The 22303-nt window shown below is 42.6% G+C and overlaps 1 protein-coding gene across 1 annotated transcript in view; it reads right to left on the reverse strand.

Moving 5' to 3' along the window:
- wnk1b (WNK lysine deficient protein kinase 1b) overlaps positions 1–22303 on the reverse strand; it is an 82954-nt gene that overhangs the window by 59972 nt on the left and 679 nt on the right. The window contains exon 2 of the mRNA XM_083999229.1: positions 17606–19316. Within this exon, the coding sequence (XP_083855355.1) occupies positions 17606–18556 (951 nt within the window). The 5' untranslated portion in view covers positions 18557–19316. The remainder of the gene's footprint in view (positions 1–17605; positions 19317–22303) is intronic.

The raw sequence follows: 22303 nt of genomic DNA on the forward strand, positions 1-22303 counted from the left end.
GAACACACACTCAACTGCATGTGGGATTTATTTACATGGATGAGTGTGGTATTTTCTCACTGCGAAGACCAACACAGATACAGATTATCTTCAATGTTACTTTTAAATATCAATCCCCAATCCACATCTGATACTGATCATTTTTTTGTGTTTTCCAGACACTGGTTTGGTGGTTGATCAGAGGATCATGTCTTTTTCAGTCAACAACACACTTTGTTTAACAGAGAAGTACACAAAACTCCCAATGTGCAATGCAACAAGTATGCTACACTAAGGACAATGCATTTCAAAAATGCAACAATTAATCAATCATATGTGGTTGTTTGCGTGAATTAACATAATTATTAACATCATAGCTAATAGAAAACAATGCTAATGATCTCATAAATAAAAAGCAATGAGTCTCAGGACACTACCTCACCTTAACTCTGCCACTATCTTTCACTTCTGAACAGGTTTTGCAAGCCAGATACACGTTTGTGATTTTTTTTTTAATTAAGTTTGTCTAATAGCGCAGTGCTAAGACTTAACTTACTGGTTTCAATGTTTGACCACTAGTTGCATGAAAGCAGTTGGAGGTTACGTGGGAGTTTAAAGAGGAGGCTGCTTGATGAATGGAGGCCATGATTGTCCGTGGCCTCCATTCAGGGAGAAGACTCAGAGAGACACAGAGTGTACTGGGGTGAGAGTAATTTGAATATGATCCAGATGCCTTCATGTGAGAAGAGAAGAGAAGAGAAGAGAAGAGAAGAGAAGAGAAGAGAAGAGAAGAGAAGAGAAGAGAAGAGAAGAGAAGACTGGTAAAGGTAAATAAGACGACAGGATATGTAATATCAGAAATATGAATCATGTGCTGCTGCTGCTGCTGCTGCTGCTGCTGCTGCTGCTGCTGCTGCTGCTGCTGCTGCTGCTGCTGCTGCTAACACCTCCAGCCCACGGGACTGCTATTTTTAGAGAGAGAGAGACAGAAAGAGAGTGAGAGAGAGCAAAAATATAACAGTGAGGAAGACAAACGGCAAAAGAGAGAGAGAGAAGACAGCAGGAAGAGCAGTGAAAGAATGAGAGGAGGGACAAGGGACAAAAAAGGAGCGCGCTGAAGAGAGACAGAATCAGTTAAGGGGCGAGCACACACACAAAAGATAAACAGAGGAAAGTGTTGGGGAGAGAGAATGAAGAGATGGACGAATGATTGTGCACCAGACTGAGAAAATACCTGGGTCAAACTACGGCCGTCTGGAGGATGACTGGAATGACGAACAAGAAGTAGAAGACAGAGAAGAAAAAAAAGAAAAGCCATGGTGCAAGCAACAAGAGGGCTGGGTGTGGAGGACGTCTTTTAGTTGGTTCCTCAGAACTGTATGTCATTTCCACGAGATGGGTGCACATACCTGCCATGGGCCACTGAGTCAGTGGGAAATTTGTTTGTCTGCCAACAAAAACGTGAGGCGACAAGTCATTATTACTATTTTATAGGTAAATGTGTTTCTATCAAGATTCAACCTGTCTGGTTAAATGACACATGTAGCCTATGTAATGAAATACGTGCACACTAGAAGACTAGGAGACAGAGGTGGAGTCACTGAATTTGGCCTCTTTGCTTGAAATAAAACAATCAAATGATGAAACAAGTAATAAAACAGTTGCTGTTATTTTTCCTCTTTGGATCAAATACGTGATCATTTGACTTGTGATCTCATTAAATCATCCACAGTTCGGCTAAAAAAAGCATTCGAACAAATCAATCAATCAGTCAGGTCATTATATCAGTACTAGCTGCCTGGAGCAAATAGTTGTGTTGATACATGTTTTTGGGGGGTTTGGTTACAAGTAATTACAGTGCAGAGATCGAGAACATGTGATAATATGTTGATGTATTAACTTATCTTTGCTCATACACCCATGTCTGATCATTTGAAAGTCAAATGTCAATATTGACCCATAAAATCCAGTGTCAGTCAGGCTTGAACTAAAAGTCATTCATCAGTTTTAGAGTGCCATAACACAATGGGTTAAGTGATCCATGCATGCGCAGCTTGGATTCAAGAACACACCCACAAAAACATTTTCACACACCCGTTTACACCGAAATGATGCATCTGTTCTTTTGAAGTATTGCTTACTTCAGAGTTTGCTCCCCAACGGCAAACTTGAGCTTAATCTCGCCAAACCTCCCCTTGGCAAAAGCAGGTGTGTATGCATGCGCACATTGTTTATTCTTATTACACAAAAGACGGGATGAAAGAGAAGCGACGACTATCGTTCATTTTGTTTTGTAAGCGAGGCAGAAAAACTTGCTGGCAGAGCTTGTTTTGGTTAATGGGGAAAAAAAGGTTCTTCAATGAGTTAAGGTTTATTTATGACCAGGGAAAACCAGAAATGCAAGTTTTAAAATTCAAATAAATAAATAAACTACGTAGTGAGGGATTCCCAGGAGAGGTGAAAACCTCATGTTGTTGTATTTACGTGCAGTTTTGTTTGCGTGATGGCCCGTCCCATAGTCGAGTGCTACAGTACGTGCCGATTGCCACTCACACCAAAAAATACACATACAAACAGACACAATTGGTTATTGCCCAATATTTAACCAAGCCACACAGATTGAGTTCTCAGTAATCCGTGGTGAAAGAGGGACAAACCTGATGGGTGACGTGCACACAAACACACACATCCAGTTTTTCCTCCCTAACTAAGCAACAGATTGCAGACGGACCAACAGGTGCTGGGAAACTGGCATGTGCACAGGCGCAGGACACAGGAACTGAAGCTGGTGCTTCATCCAAGCTAGCATCACCATTTGGTAGCTCTCCATCTTCCCCTTCCCCTCCTCCTCCGCTGCACCTTCTTCATCATTTTGCCCACTTTTTTTTTTTCTTCTTCTACTCGTCCTCCCCCACTTTGCCCGCTCCAAGCTGCTGAGCTGAAACAGAGCTAATGTTTGGGCTAATTAAGGACATTCCCCACCACTGCAGTCTAGCAGATTTGCTGTTTCAACAAAAAGGAAAACCTTCTCAAGAGTTTAGAGTTAAATCCTCCCTAAAATGTGCTGGAAGATACTAGAAATGCCAGCAGTTCTTAGCCCTTTTGGCTACGAACCCACCCCCCCAAAACAAAGCCATGCTCTGTTGGGAGCCTAATCACGTATGATGGCGAAATAAATAAAAAAAAAACACCATGCTGCCACTCCACATGCAAATTATCAATTCAAATATGCAAAGCAGAGCCAAATACATATTTATAACAAGAAAATTGATTATACACAAACAACAGATCAATTTGATCAAAAATAGTCTTGCAACACTCCCTTACTAATGCCAAATATTCTAGGAGCCTTTAACAGCAGATGTATTTCATAACACTATCATGTTGTGACCAGTGGTGTTTCTCATGCATCTCACAGGTGGCTTGGATCAACCTGTTTGGACGGCAGCTTCCCTTGCACCGAAGTAATTTCATCATGGCAGAGAGACACAGGGAGGCAGCGCCATGCGATGAGAACAAATTTCAAGTGCAGCTGTTTGTCCACGGTTCATGTTGATACACCTTTTCTCTGTCTCTCTCAGCCTGTTAGGTTGTCTGCAGTGTTGACTTTGATATTCAGCATGCAGCACCGAGCGGAGGTAGCAAAACACAAAATGCTTTATAATGCTCACTGGCATGAACACAGACAGGTGTCATGTAGCAGGAGGAGCAGCAAGTATCACTCACAACCTCATCAGGCCAAGAAAACAAACCTGGAGGAGTCTGTTAAATTTTAATTCTGCAAATTGCGGCAAATTAAATATTTAGTGAAGGAAATAAATGAAAGGTTAAATATGGTAACAACTCTCTGTCAATCAGTCTGAAATAAAATAAAAAAGAGCAGGGTGGAAGTAGACGGAGGCCTTTTGTACACAGGTAGCAGATAGCTGGTGGCTGACCACACGTTATCTTGAAATATGCATCTTCACACAGAAATAGCGCCATGCACAGTGTCTGTGTATGTGCAGGAAGCACAGAGTGCGGATGTGCTGTAGACTGCCATGTGGTTTGATGCCACCTGCAACCACAACTGCATTGCTGCAAAGTTTTGGCGCCTCTGAGTTTTTTTGTTTTGTTTTGTTTTTATGCTACACTGGAGCATGTCAGCTTCTGTCGCTCTGTCACATGAAGGTAAACAAAACACAAAACACCACCAGCCATCACTATTATTGATTACTGATTGGACAACTAGCAGGAGATGCAGCTTTGTGTCCCTAATATTTAAAGAATTCAGGATGTGAACTCCCTATAACCTGTTTGTCAGCAGGCAAAGTCACATGATTATGCATGCATGGCCACACACACTTCAAACACACAAACTGTTAAGACACACAGCAGCTCAGTGAAGCATAATCAACATGAAGTACATACAGCAGGATCTTCTCAGCAGATGACATGCTCTGTTTTTATTTTTAATCTCTGGAATCAAACTGGTTTGTTACAACGTACAAGTTCAACCAAACTAGTCCAATGATAATTTTTTCTTCAGACTAAAGCAAGCTGAAACTAAACTGCTGCGTGAGCTGCTCTGTGCTCTTCCGCAAAAGCCCCTGGGCTGGGGGAGCATCTGGATATTGAATATACAATGGAGCAGACAATGTCTAAAGTACACAGGTTGAATGGGACTTCCATCAGACCACAGGGGATCTACAGTCCATTACCTTCTAAAGCTCCCCATTAACTTTCTGTCTCACTCTCACTCCGTCTGCGTCACCCTCACTTACTCTCCCTCCGTCTCTTTCTCTGACGTTGTCTGCATCTCTCTCTCTCTCTTTTTAATCTTCTCCTTTCTGTCTGTCTGCATTTATCTCGAATATCGCACTCTCTTCTGGGGGTTGTTGCCTTTCTGTCCCTTTGAATTATCTGGTGCTCTTCTGCCCTTGTCTCTCCCTTCACCCCGTTCTTCTCCCTCTGGCTTTTGCTCATGACTTATCTCTGTGGCTACTTCACTGTCCCTCTCTCTCTCTCTCCATGGTGGTTTTGCCACAGTTTCTGCCTAATACCTGTATAATTTGTGTCTGTGTTACCATCTCATGTTTAACTTTAGTTTGAAGGTCCAAGTTCATCTGCTCTCAAACTGTGTGTTCCTTTCAACAAGACTAATCTATAATGTTAAAAGGAGGTCAATTGTTTATGGATCCATTTTAACACTGCATAATCAATATTAGAGCGAACTAAAGCCCTGACACGCAGACAAATGACACATTTCACCAACAAAACCACATGTCAACTTGAAGCTTCTAAATTTGTGAGTTTTTTAAAATCATTTCAGACTGAATATCTTTGGGTTATTTGTCAGGCAAAACATGTCATTTGAAGTCATCATCTGGGATTATGGAAATGGCCATGTTTGATCATTTAATGGAACATTTACACTTGAAATTTTGCAACTGTAGTGCACACAATACAGCCCCTAATTGGTGTGCTCACATGTTTCAGGCTTCCTGCGTGACTTGTAACTCCATTACTGATAATGTGCACACATGCAATCATACATGCACAGTCAGCACAAGAAGAAGAACATGGGATATCAAATATTGATGGAGTGAGAAGGGATAGAGGCCTTTAGATAAGTTCTGGGAGAGACACACGAACCACTAACACATGACCTCCACCTGAGCCTCATTCCTTACAGATGCATCTCTTTCTCTCCTCCTTCTTTCCCGTCATCCTCCCTTCTTTCTCTCTCTCTGTATTTTCACTATCCTTTTCTTCCACCTTGCGTCTCTGCTGCCTGCTCAGCGCCGCCCTCTCCTCGCTGTAACTTAGCCCGAGTCAACAACAGGGTGACAGAGGTTAGCTGTTTATCACCCATAGCACAATGAATAGACAACGCAACCCAACCCACACACATCCACGCACACAAAGGAAAGGACAACAGTAAACAAACAGACCTGACCTCTCGGTCAACCCTGCTTTGTTATAATTTGTGTGTGTGCATGTCAGTGTGTGCGTTACGGCACACATGTTTGTCTGAGCAGGAACGACGGGTGGGACGTTTTACTGCTTACGAGCAACAGCTTTAACAGCTGAAACTTAAACATTTCAGAAAATATTGCGATCGTAACAACGTGTTTTATCCCAGCCGCTCCAGGAACAAGACCTCTCAGTAATATCTGATTGTGAGTTAAGACTGAAATTCACCTTAAAAGGACACTTGAACAGGACACGGGTCTGCTGCAAGGATCCAACATCTGACTTTTTGATGGTAAGATAAGACCATGAGGCAATATTCCCACATCCTGTCATGACATCATGCACCAACCACTTCAGGGGAGCACAAACCCTGCAATCAGCTGAGTCCGTGACTTCAACTTTATTGGTTTATTGATCACTGACAGACCTCGAGACAGAGGAAACTGATTAATATGGATGTACAACACAAGCTTGTTATTATAAGATCACCGGTGATGGGGATTGACAATGGCACCTAATCTAAAAAAGGATAATTTAATATTATAAAAGATTTTCTGTGGTTTTCGCAGCATGCAGCGCTTTAAAAACTTAAAGTAATACTGAGATCCACTGTTGGCAAACTGTCTACACTGTCTCACAATACCATGGTTTTATTACACGTTAAAATGATTTGTGGCAGATGACGGTTGCAAATCATGCAGCTGTTCATCCTCGCACCCGACCACAGCATTAAAAAGGCCAGAAGGGGCTTTCCCATTCAATTCAAACAGCATGAGGGCTGCATACCGTCCATGTGACCTCGCTCTGCGGTGATTACATCATGCAGACTGTGGCTTATGAGGGGATTGACTCCTAATCTGGTGAGGAGAACTTCCTACCTCTCTGACCACAGAGCGTTTGATTGTGCGTGATTTTGTGTATGTGTGTTTGTCCCACTTCCCACTGACTCATCACTGTGTCCGGCTGGCATTCTCCCTCTCTCTCTCTCTCTCTCTCTCTCTCTCTCGGCGTATACTGACCATGGAAGTGATGAGTGAGATTAGAGATTGTAGCTAAGCAAACTTTCTAACAACTCCGTGGAATTCATTGGCTATGACGCATGCAGAGGAGACTCAAGTATCCTGAACCAACATGCAGCCAAGGAATAACAACAATTGCTCCTTCCTGTGCACATTAAAAAGTGTATTGTGTCTATAAAAAGTATATTAAAATGGATTTCAGCCTTAAAATCCATCATGTATTCTCATGTACAACTGTCGGCATCGAAATATAAGGCTCGGGAGGAGCGGGTTTGATCGTAGCAACCATTTAATCCAATAAGCATTGGCCTACTGTAGTTCCTGGGTGGAATATTCCTTTAATTAAATATCAAGATTTTGCATACACAAAATGCTAATAGCCTCTTAAAACATGGTATCACAATGAAATAGTTTTACAGTGAAGTACCATTTGTCTAGTCTATACTTTTTAGCTTAAACTTACTGTATATCATTTGAAATTGTGTAAAGTTGAGCGTGGTCCTGCACACAGACGCTGACACACATATCAATTTGACACATGCAGCCACGCTCATTCTGCTCTAGTTATGGCTCAGCAGATGACACTCTGCTGCTCTGTTGCTATTTATAGACAGAAAGAAAAAAAAAACAGAGGGAAAAATCCCATCTCTTCTCTCTCTCTTTGCTCCCTCTCTCTCCGTCTCCGTCCCTCTCTTTTCTTTTCCCAGGGGGCTTCAGTTAAGGTCAGGGAAGATGGAGAGAGAGAGAGAGAGAGAGAGAGAGAGAGATGGAACCAGAGTGTGAGAGAGGAAGACGGAGACTGAGAGTAAAAAGAAATGAAAGAGTGTGGCAAACACAACAACAGCACACACATATGCACAGCTGCACACAGGCAGAGGGCATTAATACATCACTTTCTTCTCTTTGTCTCACTGTGTTTCAGTTCTATTTCCAGACATAAACGAACCTGTTCAACTTTAACACCATTTCTGGTCTGTAGACGTTTTTATCCTGAGCATCAACTGGTTTGACTTGAATTATTTTTTTATAAACCTATTACATATCAGAGACAAATGAGATTTTTTTTTGCCTTTTATAATGACAGAAATTGGTGATTTGGGAAAAATATTTTAGGCAAACTGCACAGAAAATAAAATGTACCTCAAAACAAAATTGAGCTTTTTCTACAACTGGCCTGTAACTCCTCAGCTACGGTCGGTACCAGTGGATAAACCTTCAGTGAGCAGCAGCAGTAGACGCCAACTGTGGATTAAAGCAAACACTGATAATAACTACTGAAATTTCAGCTTCACAAAATCTAATAAGCTTCAAATCTGCATTGGATACATATCACACCTTTTTCCTGTCTTCACTCTACTATCAACTATTAAAATAAGGCAAAAAAAAAGCCTAGAATATATCAAAAGTATCCAAAAGGGAAAGTAATATCATCAGATAAATGTATGAAATGTAAATCCACAGGGAGCAGAGATTCTGGTTTGTAACTCAGTCCAACACACACACACACACACACACACACACACACACAGACTTAGGAAGTCTCCCCAGCAGAGACACGTTTATTATGGAGGGAGGGGGCTCACATTATGATATCCCCCCCACACACAAACCACAAACCCCACTCTGCTGAGAAAATGACATCTTATCATTGGAATGTGGGGAATCTGGGTACAATGAAACCAGGGAGCTGCCTCCTCCCCGAACACACACAGACACACACACACACAGAATAAGAGGTGAACACAAAGAAAACAGGAGCTCACTTGCACATGCACACACCCATTCTATAGCCAGACTTCGCAGTGCACGCACACACACACACACACACACACACACACACACACACACACACACACACACACACACACACACACACACACACACACAGAATAGCCTGTGTAGAGTCGTAGAGTCAGTGCACAGACAAAAGCCAGAGCAGACTAAACACACAGAAAAAAGACACACAAACAGGGACACACACACAGTGTTGTAGAGCAAGCAGTCTAGATGTGCAGCCCAGGTCACTTTACGCTGATGCAGACGACAGTCAGTTTAGAGACTTGATCTATTTTAGACTGAGGTCACACTCACACAGGCTCCTTCAGTCCTTTCCTCCAAGAGTCTATTGAACACACATTCATCCCAGCCGTCACTGGTTGATCTGTTGTATCAGAGACACTAATCTGGGACTGCACTTTTCTTCCTTTTGTTCTTTTGACCAGGAATATTGTCTGAACTTTATTAATACTTGATAGGACTTATTTAATATTTAATCAAACTCTCTAATAGGAACGGCTGTTTTTCCAAACCCGAGCAGCATTCAATCCACGTTCAGCCTGGTTAGAACCAGAGTCATGGAGCCAATGTGTGAGTTCATGTCAATACAGTAAAAAAATAGAAAAAAGGGGGATATAGATTGAAGACCCCCTGTAAATGTTGTGTCCAGAGAGGGTGGGAAAAGTGAAGAAGATTTTCAATATTATGACAGTGTTTTCCAAAACTCAATTCTTGCAGCTTAAACTGAATGCTTTACTATAGCCACAGCCACAAACCTGCACTACTATCTTTCCTGATGCATCCAATACAAACACTCTCCACTTCTTCTCAATTCTCTGTTATTTCATACCGTTTACATATGTGCTTTTTCCTTTAGTACAGTGGTTTAAGAAAATACACAGTGATTATAAGGTCAGGGTTTAATTTCAACCATAGCCACTCTGAACTTGTCCGTGGGAACTGGGTTGACTGGTACAGTTTTATAAGCACTTTTTGACCAATGGAATTGAGCTAATTACTGATATTTTCAATGTGGGCCACGGTGTCTCGGCTTTTGTTTGTTGGATCCGCTGCATCAGTCTGAGGAGGGAGAAGCCGAGTGTCCACCTGATCCCAGATTTGTCATTTCTGGCTGAAAACAACGTGACCCAATCCCCTGCCTCTGATCTGCAGCTGTCGGCCAATCGTTGCCCTGGATTTCCAGGAAGTGATTATTCTTACAATGTCAGTATTGTTTACCAGCTTCCTGACAAAACATATTAAAAATGGGAAAACCATAACCCTCTTTTCGCTAATCAGGGGCACACTTGCGTTAAGTCAGCCGTCTGCGAGAGTGTTCGGGCTTGAATGTGGGTTGCAGTTAAAATGTCCTAATTACTACGGAAACTCAGGCTTCCTCAGGGTCAATACTGGATATAAGCTTTGCAGGTTTCACATATTTCACACACACTATTATGTTTCCCAGCTCTTTCTCTCTCAGCAGTGTAGTATCTAGCAACGGCTTGAGATTATCTTTAAATTACATTACAAAAAGATCAATGATGGGATGACTGAGTAGGCAGCGGAGGAGGAGCAACCAGACAAAAAGTCACTCCTCCTCTTAATGTGCGAAATTCGAGGAGGGAAAGATTGATGTTAGCGGACGAGAGGAGGGGATTAAGATGGAGAGAGAAACAGGAGGGAGAGAGAGGGAGCATGATGAGAAGAGCAGGAATAGACGAGGGAGATAAAGAGAGGGAGGAGTGAATGTGATTGGGAGAGAGAGAGAGAGTGTAAGCTATGTCATCATGTCTCACTGTGCAAGTCATCTAACATCTGCGTGATGCATTCAATGTCCCCAACTCACCCCACAGAGCACGCGCACACACACACACACACCCTACATCCACTGTAAGCACACATTGCCTTTCCATGAGTCAACAACACACACATATACAGACAACCTGTTTTCAATTAAACCACGCTATAATCAAATAAAGCACACTCACCAACACAAGCACACACACAGTGCACATTCAGTGCAATGCACCCACCCCCCACCCCCCACCCCACCGCACACACACACACACACAATCAGCAGTTTGTAAAGCATCCTTCAGTCTCTCTCTCAGCTCTTTTCATTCGCAGGATGACTTTATTTAGAAGTAGGTGCCAAAACACTTCAGCATCTTCATCTTTGTGACTCGCAAAGCCACACACGCACAAATAGACACAAAGTGTTAGCTCAGGATTACACTTGCTACTTAGTTTTTTTTTTTCTAAACAAACACAGAGAGTGGAAGGGAGGAAGGTCAGCAGAGTTTTTCACTCCGAGCGCACACTCACACACAGTCGCACAAACATCTAAACTGTTGTTAACACACACACATACTGTATCTAAGGCTTCAGATCTCTCAAGAGAGATTTATGTGTGTGATAAAATGCTGCACTCCCATGGGTGGAAGGTCGAGACTACATGCAGTATTTCTAAATGTGATGTTTCAGTGACTGTGTTGTTTTAAAACTGTGATTTTTGTTAATCATATCTATTACACCTTAACTCACACCCCCTTGTGTCCTTAAAGACGGGGCTGTGTGACCCTATTATTCATCATTCGGGGAAGCTGCCTGGTGTAAACACACAGTCATACACATAGTGCGAAAGGAAGTGCAGGGATGGTTTGCATATGAGGAAGTGTCAGCTTCTCTGTCTCCATTCCCCTACTTCCTCACCAACATGACAGAGAAGACAGAGCAACACAGTGACAGGATGAGCAATAAAATGAATGAAAAGGAGATTTCCTTATGCTCAGTCATCCACAGGTTAACCTACATCAGAGATGAACACTGAGTGACCTCATGGCACAGCATGGCCTTGTTTTATCATTCATAAATCCAGCTGACTGGGCTATGGGGCACCCATGTATTTGAGCTACATAACTTGCAGTTAAGTGTTATAGGCAAAGTTGTGTAACACAGACATAACCACACTCTGAACCCTGTGAAACTGACTTCATTCCTGCAGTTTACAAACTGGTTTGGCCGCTGCGACTGTTATAAGATGAGACGTAACGTTTGACCGTTTTACAGCTTCATGAGTGATGTTGTCACGATGATGGATGGCACATACACATGAACCTACAGTAGGAGCCAGGTATCATACAGTAGCTGCTGCTGTTTTCAATCCTGACTGTTGCACAGATCCTCAATCCTGTAACAACCTCTGTTTTTAACTCGTTCTTAAATTCCACAGTCCGCAAAACCATCTGTCTGTCCATCACAATAAAAACACAGGAAATATCCTGCAAGTTTAAAAAACGTTTCCACTTTAAGGTTTTTATAATTAAACAGCTGAGCTCATCTGCAGTGAGGCTCAGCCAAATGAATAAGTTAACAATCCCCAAAGCTCGCTGCAGTGAGCAACACACCCACACCGCCACTGCATATACACGTGAACTCATATATAGACCCACGTTTACATGCACATAGAAATTAGCTTAATTGCTATTAAGGAAAGGGAACTGAGTAAATTATTTGTAGCCAGCATTTAAAACATTTACGAGAAAATGTTTAAGCTGCAAACACAGTTTCCATTCCTTTTTTCACTGTGTGTTTGTGTGTGTGTGTGTCCGTGTGTTTTATAGCAACTTCAGTATCAATCAGCAGTGAGAACTAGCCTTTTAGCCGAAGGCCTGACACAGCTGCAGTTTGCTGTTTTGTCAGGGAAATCTGAACCTCTGGAAAGTCGAACCGCTTCACCTCAGCTCTGCTGCTTTGGAGTGATCTGGGGATATTCATCTTTCAGTAAAATACTTTTTCTCTGTCAAACATTTACATGGAATATTCCACCATTTCCAAAAGCATCACTTGACTGTGGGAACTGGCTTTGGGCCCGATAGAGACAATCTTGACAAACGTCACCGTGTCCTCCCTCTGCCTCTTGCCCCCAACATTTTGTGATCTTTTCTTACTCCTTCTATTCTTTCACCAGCATGTGGACAGATTTCAGGCCAGCAGAAGGTTAAAGTGGGTCATCATCACTGTCAGCAATGCTAATACTGAACACCATGAGCCAAAGTTATTAGCCCTGTTACACAGGAGGCATTACTCATACAATTTACCAACATTAAAAAACATCAATACAGCATAGTATCACAGCAATTGCCAATTTTGTATTGATACAGGGATGCCAGGTATTATTCTTTTATCATGTGAATTTACTTATTTGATGAAACTTATGTTGACAAAGTTTTCCTTTAAAGACATAATTTGCAGTTGCAAAAAGGTGACTCGCAATTTATCTCAATATGTTATTGCAATAGTCAAAATTGGAAATAACAATAGGATTGGATCATGTCATGATGAGTGTCATGATAATATTGTATGGTGCATGGGCTCTCTGGGAATTCCCTCTCCAACATAAAATGATGATAAATTCTTATATAAAATGTACATATGACTTTATTATTAATAAAGAAATAAATATCATGCATTGGTGTGATTCTTCATCACACCAACACAGCTGTCTGAGCTCAGAGATCAGTTTCTCTCTTATGGCACTGACTGAATAACCGTTGAGGGAGAGGCCTCGGAGCCCCAAGTGTGTGTATGTGTGTGTCTGTGTCTGTGTGTGTGTGTGTGTGTGTGTGGGGAGGGGGCTAATCCGCCTTGTGTTGCAGTTGAGAGAGAAATTTCAAGGTCTTTGAGTGCCAGTCGAGCTAAGAGCCTAAGGTCACACACACACACACAGGGTCCCTCCTCTTTTCCTCCTCAGCTCCTCTGTTCCATTCCCGCTTCTCCCCTCCCTCCCTTCCTCCTCCTCCCCCTTTTCACTTTGTCTTTTCTCTCCCACTTTGCCCCCCTCCCTCCCTCCCCCCCATGTTTCCCGATTCTGTCGCTGAACTCCCTCCACTTTCACCTCCCTCCTCCAAACCCCTGATCTGGATATTTCTTCCCGCTCTCATCCTCCTCCTTCTCTTCCTCCTCCCATCAGCCAACCACCTGTCTGTCCACCAAATGGTTTTCCAATTCTACATTTTACTGGTTTTACAATTTGTCCCATCTTTTCTCCTTTTGGCTCTTTCCTTATCTCTTTCTGCCAAAGGAATGAATGAATGAATGAATGCTATAGGCCGGCTTCTAGTGATTGCTTCTGCCACAACAGGCTGAACTCTGACCTCTAACCCTCCATCCTCCATCTCTGCCCACTTGTAGGGCATCATTTTTCTCCTTCCTTTCTCTTTTATAGAAAGGAAGCTTTTAACTTTTGTCGAGCACGATATTTAAATCTGTTGCCATAGGTTGTCGTCAAATGCTTCTCATTTCAAGTAGTGAATGTTTATCTGCACAGACCACTGTGATGGTTTCCTATCAAACATCTTTCACCACCTTCACCATTTCTTGAGCCACATACAAAGGGGTTCTCCAGAACTTTTGTTTGTTTCATGCCAACACTCAGCTTCAAGTCAACTGAGGGCCTTCATATAATCCTAAACAGTTAACAGAAACAATAAACACTATTGTAACCACAGAGCTTCAAAAGAAACCCGAGCCTAAAGTTTTCCCCTTGTCCATTCCCTCTCATTCCAGGAGAACTGCATCAGCCTCTTCTTTCCCATCCATCATCTACCATCCAGTCTCACAAGGCACCTTAAGATAAGCTACTGGGTGACCCTCCTCCTCTCTCTCTCTCTCTCTTCTCCCTCTCTCTATTCATCAATCTATTCCTTCATGAAAGCTGAGGCAAACTATCTACTCTGCCTCCTTTCTCCCTCTCTCTGCTCTGTTTCCACTCATCTATGGATTCCTCTGGAAACACAAGTTAACCTGCTTTGGATCAGATGCCAAATAACTTTAAGACACAACCCACCCCCACCCCCTCCTCCTTCCTTTAAATCTATCTTTAACAGACCCCTGAATTTAAACAACCGCAGGTCACTTACATATGCATGTTGTAGTGACTCAAAGGGATGGAAACGCACACACACACACATACGTACAAACACAAATTTGCACATACAAAGAACCGACAAGTTCCAGATGATCCTGACTCCCACAGATCTCCAGTTGCCATGCCCACCCAGTGTGAGAATGTGATTGGTTGTAGTGTGTGTGTGCATGTGCGTTTGTGTGTGTGCGTGTAACTTTACCCCCACCATTCTGCCACATGTCAGCAGTTGCTCAGACATCTCTCACTCACACACACACACACAGGATTACAACTGGGCACTATAGAAAAGTACTTGTCTCTGCGTGCATATAGCCGAGTCACCACAGGCCTTCAATACCCTTATATAACATGTTTAAATGGAAAATTTCACCCTACTAATCCAGCATATACTGTGCCGTACTAGTATTAAATGTTTACTTTCATTATTGACCCGAGTTACAACTTCATAATTTTTTTAACACACCATCAAAATCAATCTGAGATGTGAATCTGTCCTGACAGAGACCTCCTTGACACACAACACTAGGTTTCCTCTCTCTGACAAGCAAGTGGGACAGAAGGAGAGGGAGAGAGAGAGAGAGAGAGAGAGAGAGAGAGAGAGAGAGAGAGAGAGGAAGAGGCATGTGTGACAGAGAGAAAAGTCGACAGGCTAGACGTTTGTTTTCTCATAAACAAACTGCCGTTTCCTAGACGCTGGGCATCAGGGCGAAGCTGATTTTAGCTCCTGGGATTCAGGAGGACTCGAGGAACATCTTGTGATGGAGATGACAGGAAAACAACCTCACGGTCCCACAGGAAATAATCACACGCTGACAAATATAACCATGTGCAGATTTGCAGAGATAACATTTAATTACACAATCTCACCTTGTTTGACTTTTTTTCTGGTTCTGATTAATTTACCAATCAGTCATGGTAGAGACTAAGCACACACAAAAAACTAGCTCAGATTACTCGTGCCTTTCAATTCTAACAGGAAAAATAAGCCATTGCTTGATTACTGATGTATTACAAATTACTCTCAGCATGTGGCTGATTATGTCAACTCCCTAAAATGTCCTATCTTTCCATAGAAATATGCAGAACAAAAGATTGAAAGTACATTAATCTTTATTTGTTTCTCTGGTTCAGTATTTCATCAGAGCGAGCAGTTCCACATGAGTCTATGTCTCTGTTTTCCTCCTGTGCTCGAACCTCAGCTCAGTCAGAGCCCTGGATGTCATATGACTGAGCGAGACTCTCATTCTACATCTCCGACAACTCAACACACCTCTGTCTCTGTGCACACTTATCAACCAGACAAGAAACAAATGCAATCTCCATTTTCTTCGCTTACTGTCATCCATCTCGACACCAGCACACACTCAACTCCTCTGCATGTCTCTTGTTCACACTTTCTATCTCTGTCTTCCTGACACACACACACACACTCGCTGCAGAAGTTGCATCAGTGAACCAGCATGTAGCAATAGCATCCTGTGGTGGATTGTGTGCCATCCTGTCTTGTGTTTCACCTTTTTGTTAACCCTCATGTGTCTTTATTGAGAGCTGCCTGCATGGTGCACTTTGTCTTGTTCAAGCCAGAGGTAACTATACTGGAGCAGATAGGAAGTCATCTGTCCTGTTCAAGGGCAACTAAACTAGGTGAGAGATGCAACAGTTGCACTCATTCACTTTCAGTATCCTGAAAGTCCCAGACAGTCTGGGGATTTTGACCAGAAAGTTTGTAGTTATAACCTAAATTTATTAACCTTCAGATGAGACTGTCCTAAATAAGTAAAAATCACCCTACATTGTAGAAGTAGGCTGTTATGAGTCATATCTGAAAATCAAAACTGCGCATATGAACCTGCATCGTGGCCTCGATTGTTCGGCGTTTTTTCAGTTGATACTCATTTAGGCAATGTGTGGTAGTGGTAACGTGACTCACCACGGCATCCGCTCACACACGGATCAGCCGTTAACACACAGGGTCAAAGCAGGGTAAATGAAGGGATGTAGCAATGAAAATCAAAACCATGACATGACAGCTAAAGAAGCGCCTGATCCACAGCAGCTGGCAGGACTCACACCCATCCCTCCTTCAGTTTGTCAGGTTTTTCTTTTTGTCATGCTAAATGAGCAGAAGCAAGAAGACGATTCTGGGGAAAATTATGTATTTCACAACTTTGTTGCAACATTTTAGGAATATAAATCTGGCCTATGGAGTCGCTACAGCTACAGGTCAATATCATAAAATTTTAATAACTGTATTTTCAAGCAGTGCAGCCTCCTGAGTCACAGCTCATCTTGCAATAAATGATCCGACTGATATGGAGAGACTGAATCAGTAAGATCCAAAAACAACAGTTTAAGCATCTTCGGAAAACAAATGTGAAGAAAAACTCCACCTTAACTCAAGACATACAACCTGAAAGGAATTATGAAGTTGCATCCAAACTTAAATTAATCTTGAAGTGCAAGTACTGAACATCAACTACCTCATAACTGCTGCTTCAAATTACGCACAAACATCTTGTTGATCGGCAACATCTGGTGTTTCCCCAGCGTTTCACTTTGCTGGCTGCTGGTAGGACTACGGCTGTTCTAGACTCGTCACGCTTTATCTAAAATTCAGCGAAAATCAAAGCAAACACATGCGTCTTGAGCCAGGATGTAATCTGCAACAGTATCTCCATCTCAATGAGATTGTGATCTCATTTCGTGAACATTTCTACAGGAAAGCAGTTGGGTGAGCAGGAAGTCCTCACATAGACGCCTCAGTACCTCCAAGTTGAAATAAGACATACAGTACAAGAGGCGGTGAGAAGGCAGGTTAAACTCACTACCTGGATGCATGGATAATGATAACCACAACCAGACATTTAATGAAAGACGTATTCAGATGAACAGGAGGAGACGTAGCATAGACAGTGAAGAGGTGACAGTTTTGTGAGTCTGGACTTACCTGGAGTTCACACCAGGCCACCTCCACTGTAGTCTCCGTGTCCAGTCCCTTGTAAACAGTCTTAAAGGACCCTCTCCCGATCTCGATGTCAAATTTCAGGAAGCGTCCATCAGGTGAAGTCCCAACGGCTTTCGTCTCCACCTCCTCTATATCATCCTGCACTCGTTTCTCAGCTTCTCTCTGCTCTGCTCGGGCTTTCGCTATACCCCTCTCCTCCTCCGTCTCCCTCTCCTTCTCCTCGGCCGGACTACTGACACTATCCACATGTTCTAGCGCTTTTCCATCTTTTGCCGCCTGCTGTGTGTTCTCAGACCCCCTGGGACGCAATATGACATCAGGCTGTTTGTCTACTGTTTTGTCTGTAACATCCAATACTGTCGGGCTGGGCTCTTTAACTGCCCCTTCTGCACTATGTTCAACACTGGTACTGGTGGGAACGGCGACCGTGATACTGCTTACAGTTAAATCTTCCTCGGTATTTTGTACTTGCCCCTCTGCAACTGCCCCACTGAGCTCAAGACAAGGCTGAATGGTTGTACTTTGCAAATAGGAGCCTCTCTGGGCCTCCCCGTCCTCAGCATCCCGCGCCCCAGGTCCAGGCCCTGAGGGCTGTGGAGTGAGGAAGGTGGGAGGCCCCTCGCAGTCTGGTGGTGAGGTGAGTATCACAGCCGCTTTGCTGGGAAGGTCCAAAGCTGTGGCGTTGGAGTCGCAAATGACGCTGCGACGGAAGAAGCGGTGTTCGGCTGTTTTGGAGTCTCTGTCCATCGTGTGGCGCCGACGTCGGACCTCGGGTTGTCCGTCGAGCTTCTCCACCACGTGCGAGTCTGAACTGGCGGAGCCGTTCACATTCTTGTGAGGGGTCTGAGGTGATGGACAGAGGGAGGCAGGGGAAGGAGGGGGCGCTGGCGCAATGAATTTCACTGCCTTGCTGCTGCTGCTGCTTTCAGACATTCCTCCCCAAGGCTCAGACCACAAAAGAGAAATTATATACGTATAAATAAAATAAAAAAGGACAACCTATGTGTAAACTGATTGTAGGTACAAATCTTGACCAGCAAGCTTCTTTTTCCAAACCAAAAGCTCTTCAACCTCTGATCAAACTCCAGGAAAAGAAAATTGAAGGGGTTTCGGAGAATAAATCAATCAAATTGACTGACAGCAGCGATCTGTTGTTGTTATGTTTTGAGCAAGGATTTATGACCTCTACTTCCTCTTTCCAATGTCGACTTGTTTCAACAAGACAACCTACAGTTCCTGCAAGGCCCTTCTGTACAGGGCTCAGGGAAGCCCCAGGAGAAATTGAGGGGCTTTCTCTTCAAGGTTTGGGAGGGGAGGGACGAAAGGCAGTCAAAGGAGGGGGAGTGCAAGCACTGCAGTGAGGAGACACCCGTCAAGTTAACACCTGAATCCATCCTGCTGCCAACATCCAGAGAGCAACCACCACGACATGGAAGAACTGGAGATCTACCAGACCAGTAAGGCCTCCCAGGGGCTGATAAGACAAAATATGGTTGGAATCCAATCTGTTACAGCTCGACTTGAAGGTCAGGTGAAGTGTTTGTAAGGGACAGGCTGAAGCCTCCTCTGCTCACTGGAGGCAGGACTGGTTGGAGACGTTGCCTGTCTGCCTGCCTGGTGAGGCCAGACAGAGGGCTAGGTAGGCCAAGCCTGGCCTAGCCTGGCCCAGCTTGGTCTGCTTCTGTCCTTGTTGCTGGAAATAAAGAGAGAGGGAAAAGAGCTGAAAGATACAATATATCTGACAATACATCACAAAATTCAGTATCTGTTTTCATTTGAGTACATCACTGACCCAACCACCTCCCAGAGCATCCCAAATGATCCTTGGGTCTCTGCCAAAGTGCCTAGTAGAACATCCAAGCTGTCAAATACTGTGACATCTTACCACCATTTGGACCACAATCAGTGATATGAGTGACACAAGCACTGCGGAAATGAGCACTAGCCAAGCACTACTTCAAGTTAGGTCACAGTTAACAAATCTGTCAATTTCTGTGACCACTAAGCAGAGCTCTGTCCCTCATTTGAGATGTTTGTTTCATGAGCAGTTTGGGTGGTAAGATGATAAAATGGTGAAACTGGGTCACTGTATGACAAGGCTGGATTTCTCAAACCAAAAAATGTGAATATTCATATTCATTAAAGCTATAATCAGTAGTTAATTATTCAAGATCTGGCTGTTTGGTAGGTTCAGTCAGACTTGAGGCTCACAGGAAAACTCATTCACTCTTGGTTTAGGATTTATTGACTTGATCTGAGCCTGGCACGATCTTTAATCTCCAACACAAGCTCATTGACAGAAAAGAGAGCTGCATCCCACCCCTGCCTTTCCCTCCCAATTGCCCCCATGCAGTTAATGCAGTGAAGGGATGCAGGTGAGTGTGCGCCTAATTGCTCCTTGTTCCAAATTTAGCCCAAAGTCACCACAGCCAGGCTGACCCCAAGGTTAGGCTAGCTGTGGCGATTCAGCAGTTTAACATTAGATATGAGAGGGGGAGGGGGGCCTCGGGATAGATAGATAGATAGATAGATAGATAGATAGATAGATAGATAGATAGATAGATAGATAGATAGATAGATAGATAGATAGATAGATAGATAGATAGATAGATAGATAGATAGATAGATAGATAGATAGAACAAAAATCTGCAGAGTGTATTTGTGTATATTACATTACATATTGCACTAAAGATATCATATTAACTCATTAGTAGGGAAGGAATGTGCTAGCTAAATTTGCAATTTGCCTCATTTCTCATCCAACAGATAACTTCTACTGTGTTATCATACTGGAAATGGCACAGAGGAACAGCAGCTGCTTCAGTGTATGATATCAGAAATCATTCACGGTGCATTAATTCATGTTAAAATAATCCATAACTAAAACCTCGCAGGATAATTGTTCCATTTTTGTGAAGTAAACTATGGCTTTTCTTTAATTGCCTCCCCTGTGAAAGGGGATTTTAAACTGTATTTAGTAATTCTGTGCAAAGTCTGTGAGCAAACCGATACATGCACAAATCACTCTCGCACCAAATCAACACAGATGGTGTGTGACCATCTAATATGAATGCATATGCTACAAAGGATGCTCGAAAGCCAAAGATGATCTCATGTTGCTAAGCTGTGAAGTTTTCTTTGGATGGAGTATGAGTTTGATTCGTTCCGACGGGTTCCCATTAGCAGCCATACACAGGCTACTGTATGGTCTCAATCATGGGAAACAGATATGTAGTCAAAAGGTCATCATGGGGCATTAAAGCCATTAAGTAGAATCTGATTGGGTTTTAAAAAATATATAAAAATAGGCTCCTCTTCCTGTTTCAAATTGTGTCTCCTTCAGATTATAAATCATGTTTCTCTAATGCCTATAATGGCACCTAGTTGCCCCAGAGAAGTCATTTATCCAACCAGATGTCTCAACTTCCAGACCAGGTGTAGACTACATAGAAAAGACCTGCGATGATCAATGAGGTAATACATCACACAGCACAATGACACCAATTGAAGAGACTAGACTGATGACTTATGTATGAAACAGCAGCGCTCACTGAAGTGTATTACAGGGTGTGTTTCATCTAAGTCACACAAAAAAAAATCTCTTAGATCTAAATATTTCATTCGTCCGCGTACGCTCCCAGTGCAGGAACTTCTGAGTCTGTGATCTGAACTGGATGGTAACATCATACTGCTGAGGACTGAAATGACCCCAAAAGGATATCGAGGTGACATTAATTAAGATCACAGCTGCTGAAAAACATCTGTCTCTCTGTGGGTGTTATTATGACCTGTGTCTTTTTTTAGGAAGCCAGTCATGAGAAGATGCCTTTGCAGTGGTTTGACAGCAGCTAGGGGGTGTTGTTAGGTGTAACACGAGCAGTGGTTTAATGCTTCCACAATCATAAAGCATTACCTGATATGAAGGCAGACAGTAAAATAATATTTCTATATCTTTTTTATATCAATATAAACAGCAATAATAAACAGTGGTGGATTTTAAGCGAGTGTACAACATTAATATTCAAATTAAATATATATGTGGCATTTTGCATGACATGCATCATTATCATCACAGGTGTCCCACAACGACTAATTAAGGGCCAACCCTTTAATTAGCCAGCATTGCTAGCATGAAAATATCACTCAAATACTCGATTATATTGCAACATAATTACGATATTGTTGATTTTAAGCATATATACTATGTTAAACAATATTTGAAACGCAAAACTGTTTTACTGTTATCTAAGCTGTCAAATATAACAAAAATTCATGCTTTTGCAAATAGAAGATGGCTAATAAAAAAAGTGTATGCATGACAGAATAAGTCCAACAATTATTAACAGGATTGTATATATGTAAATAAGTAGGTAATCAATTACATATTATATGTTTGACTCAATAAAAAGTAAAGAAAAATGTGTTAATTTGAATAGAGGAGGCACAAGAGTCCTGCAACACTTAAAGTTAAGGGGTATCTCAGGACAAAATGTAGCTTCAATATGATACATACGTGACAATATTAACTTAGTGTTGGTTGGAAGTTGCTAAGTGTTCAATGTTTTTACTAAATTATCCTGTACCGTGGAGGTTTGTGTTAAAACTGAGCAGCAGCCCGTGCAGTGAGAGGTTCACTGTCTGCAGCCTGTTGAGGAACTCCACACAACCAGGCTCTCTGC

The sequence above is a fragment of the Trachurus trachurus genome (assembly GCF_905171665.1).
Source record: "Trachurus trachurus genome assembly, chromosome: 23".
Classification (NCBI taxonomy): domain Eukaryota; kingdom Metazoa; phylum Chordata; class Actinopteri; order Carangiformes; family Carangidae; genus Trachurus; species Trachurus trachurus.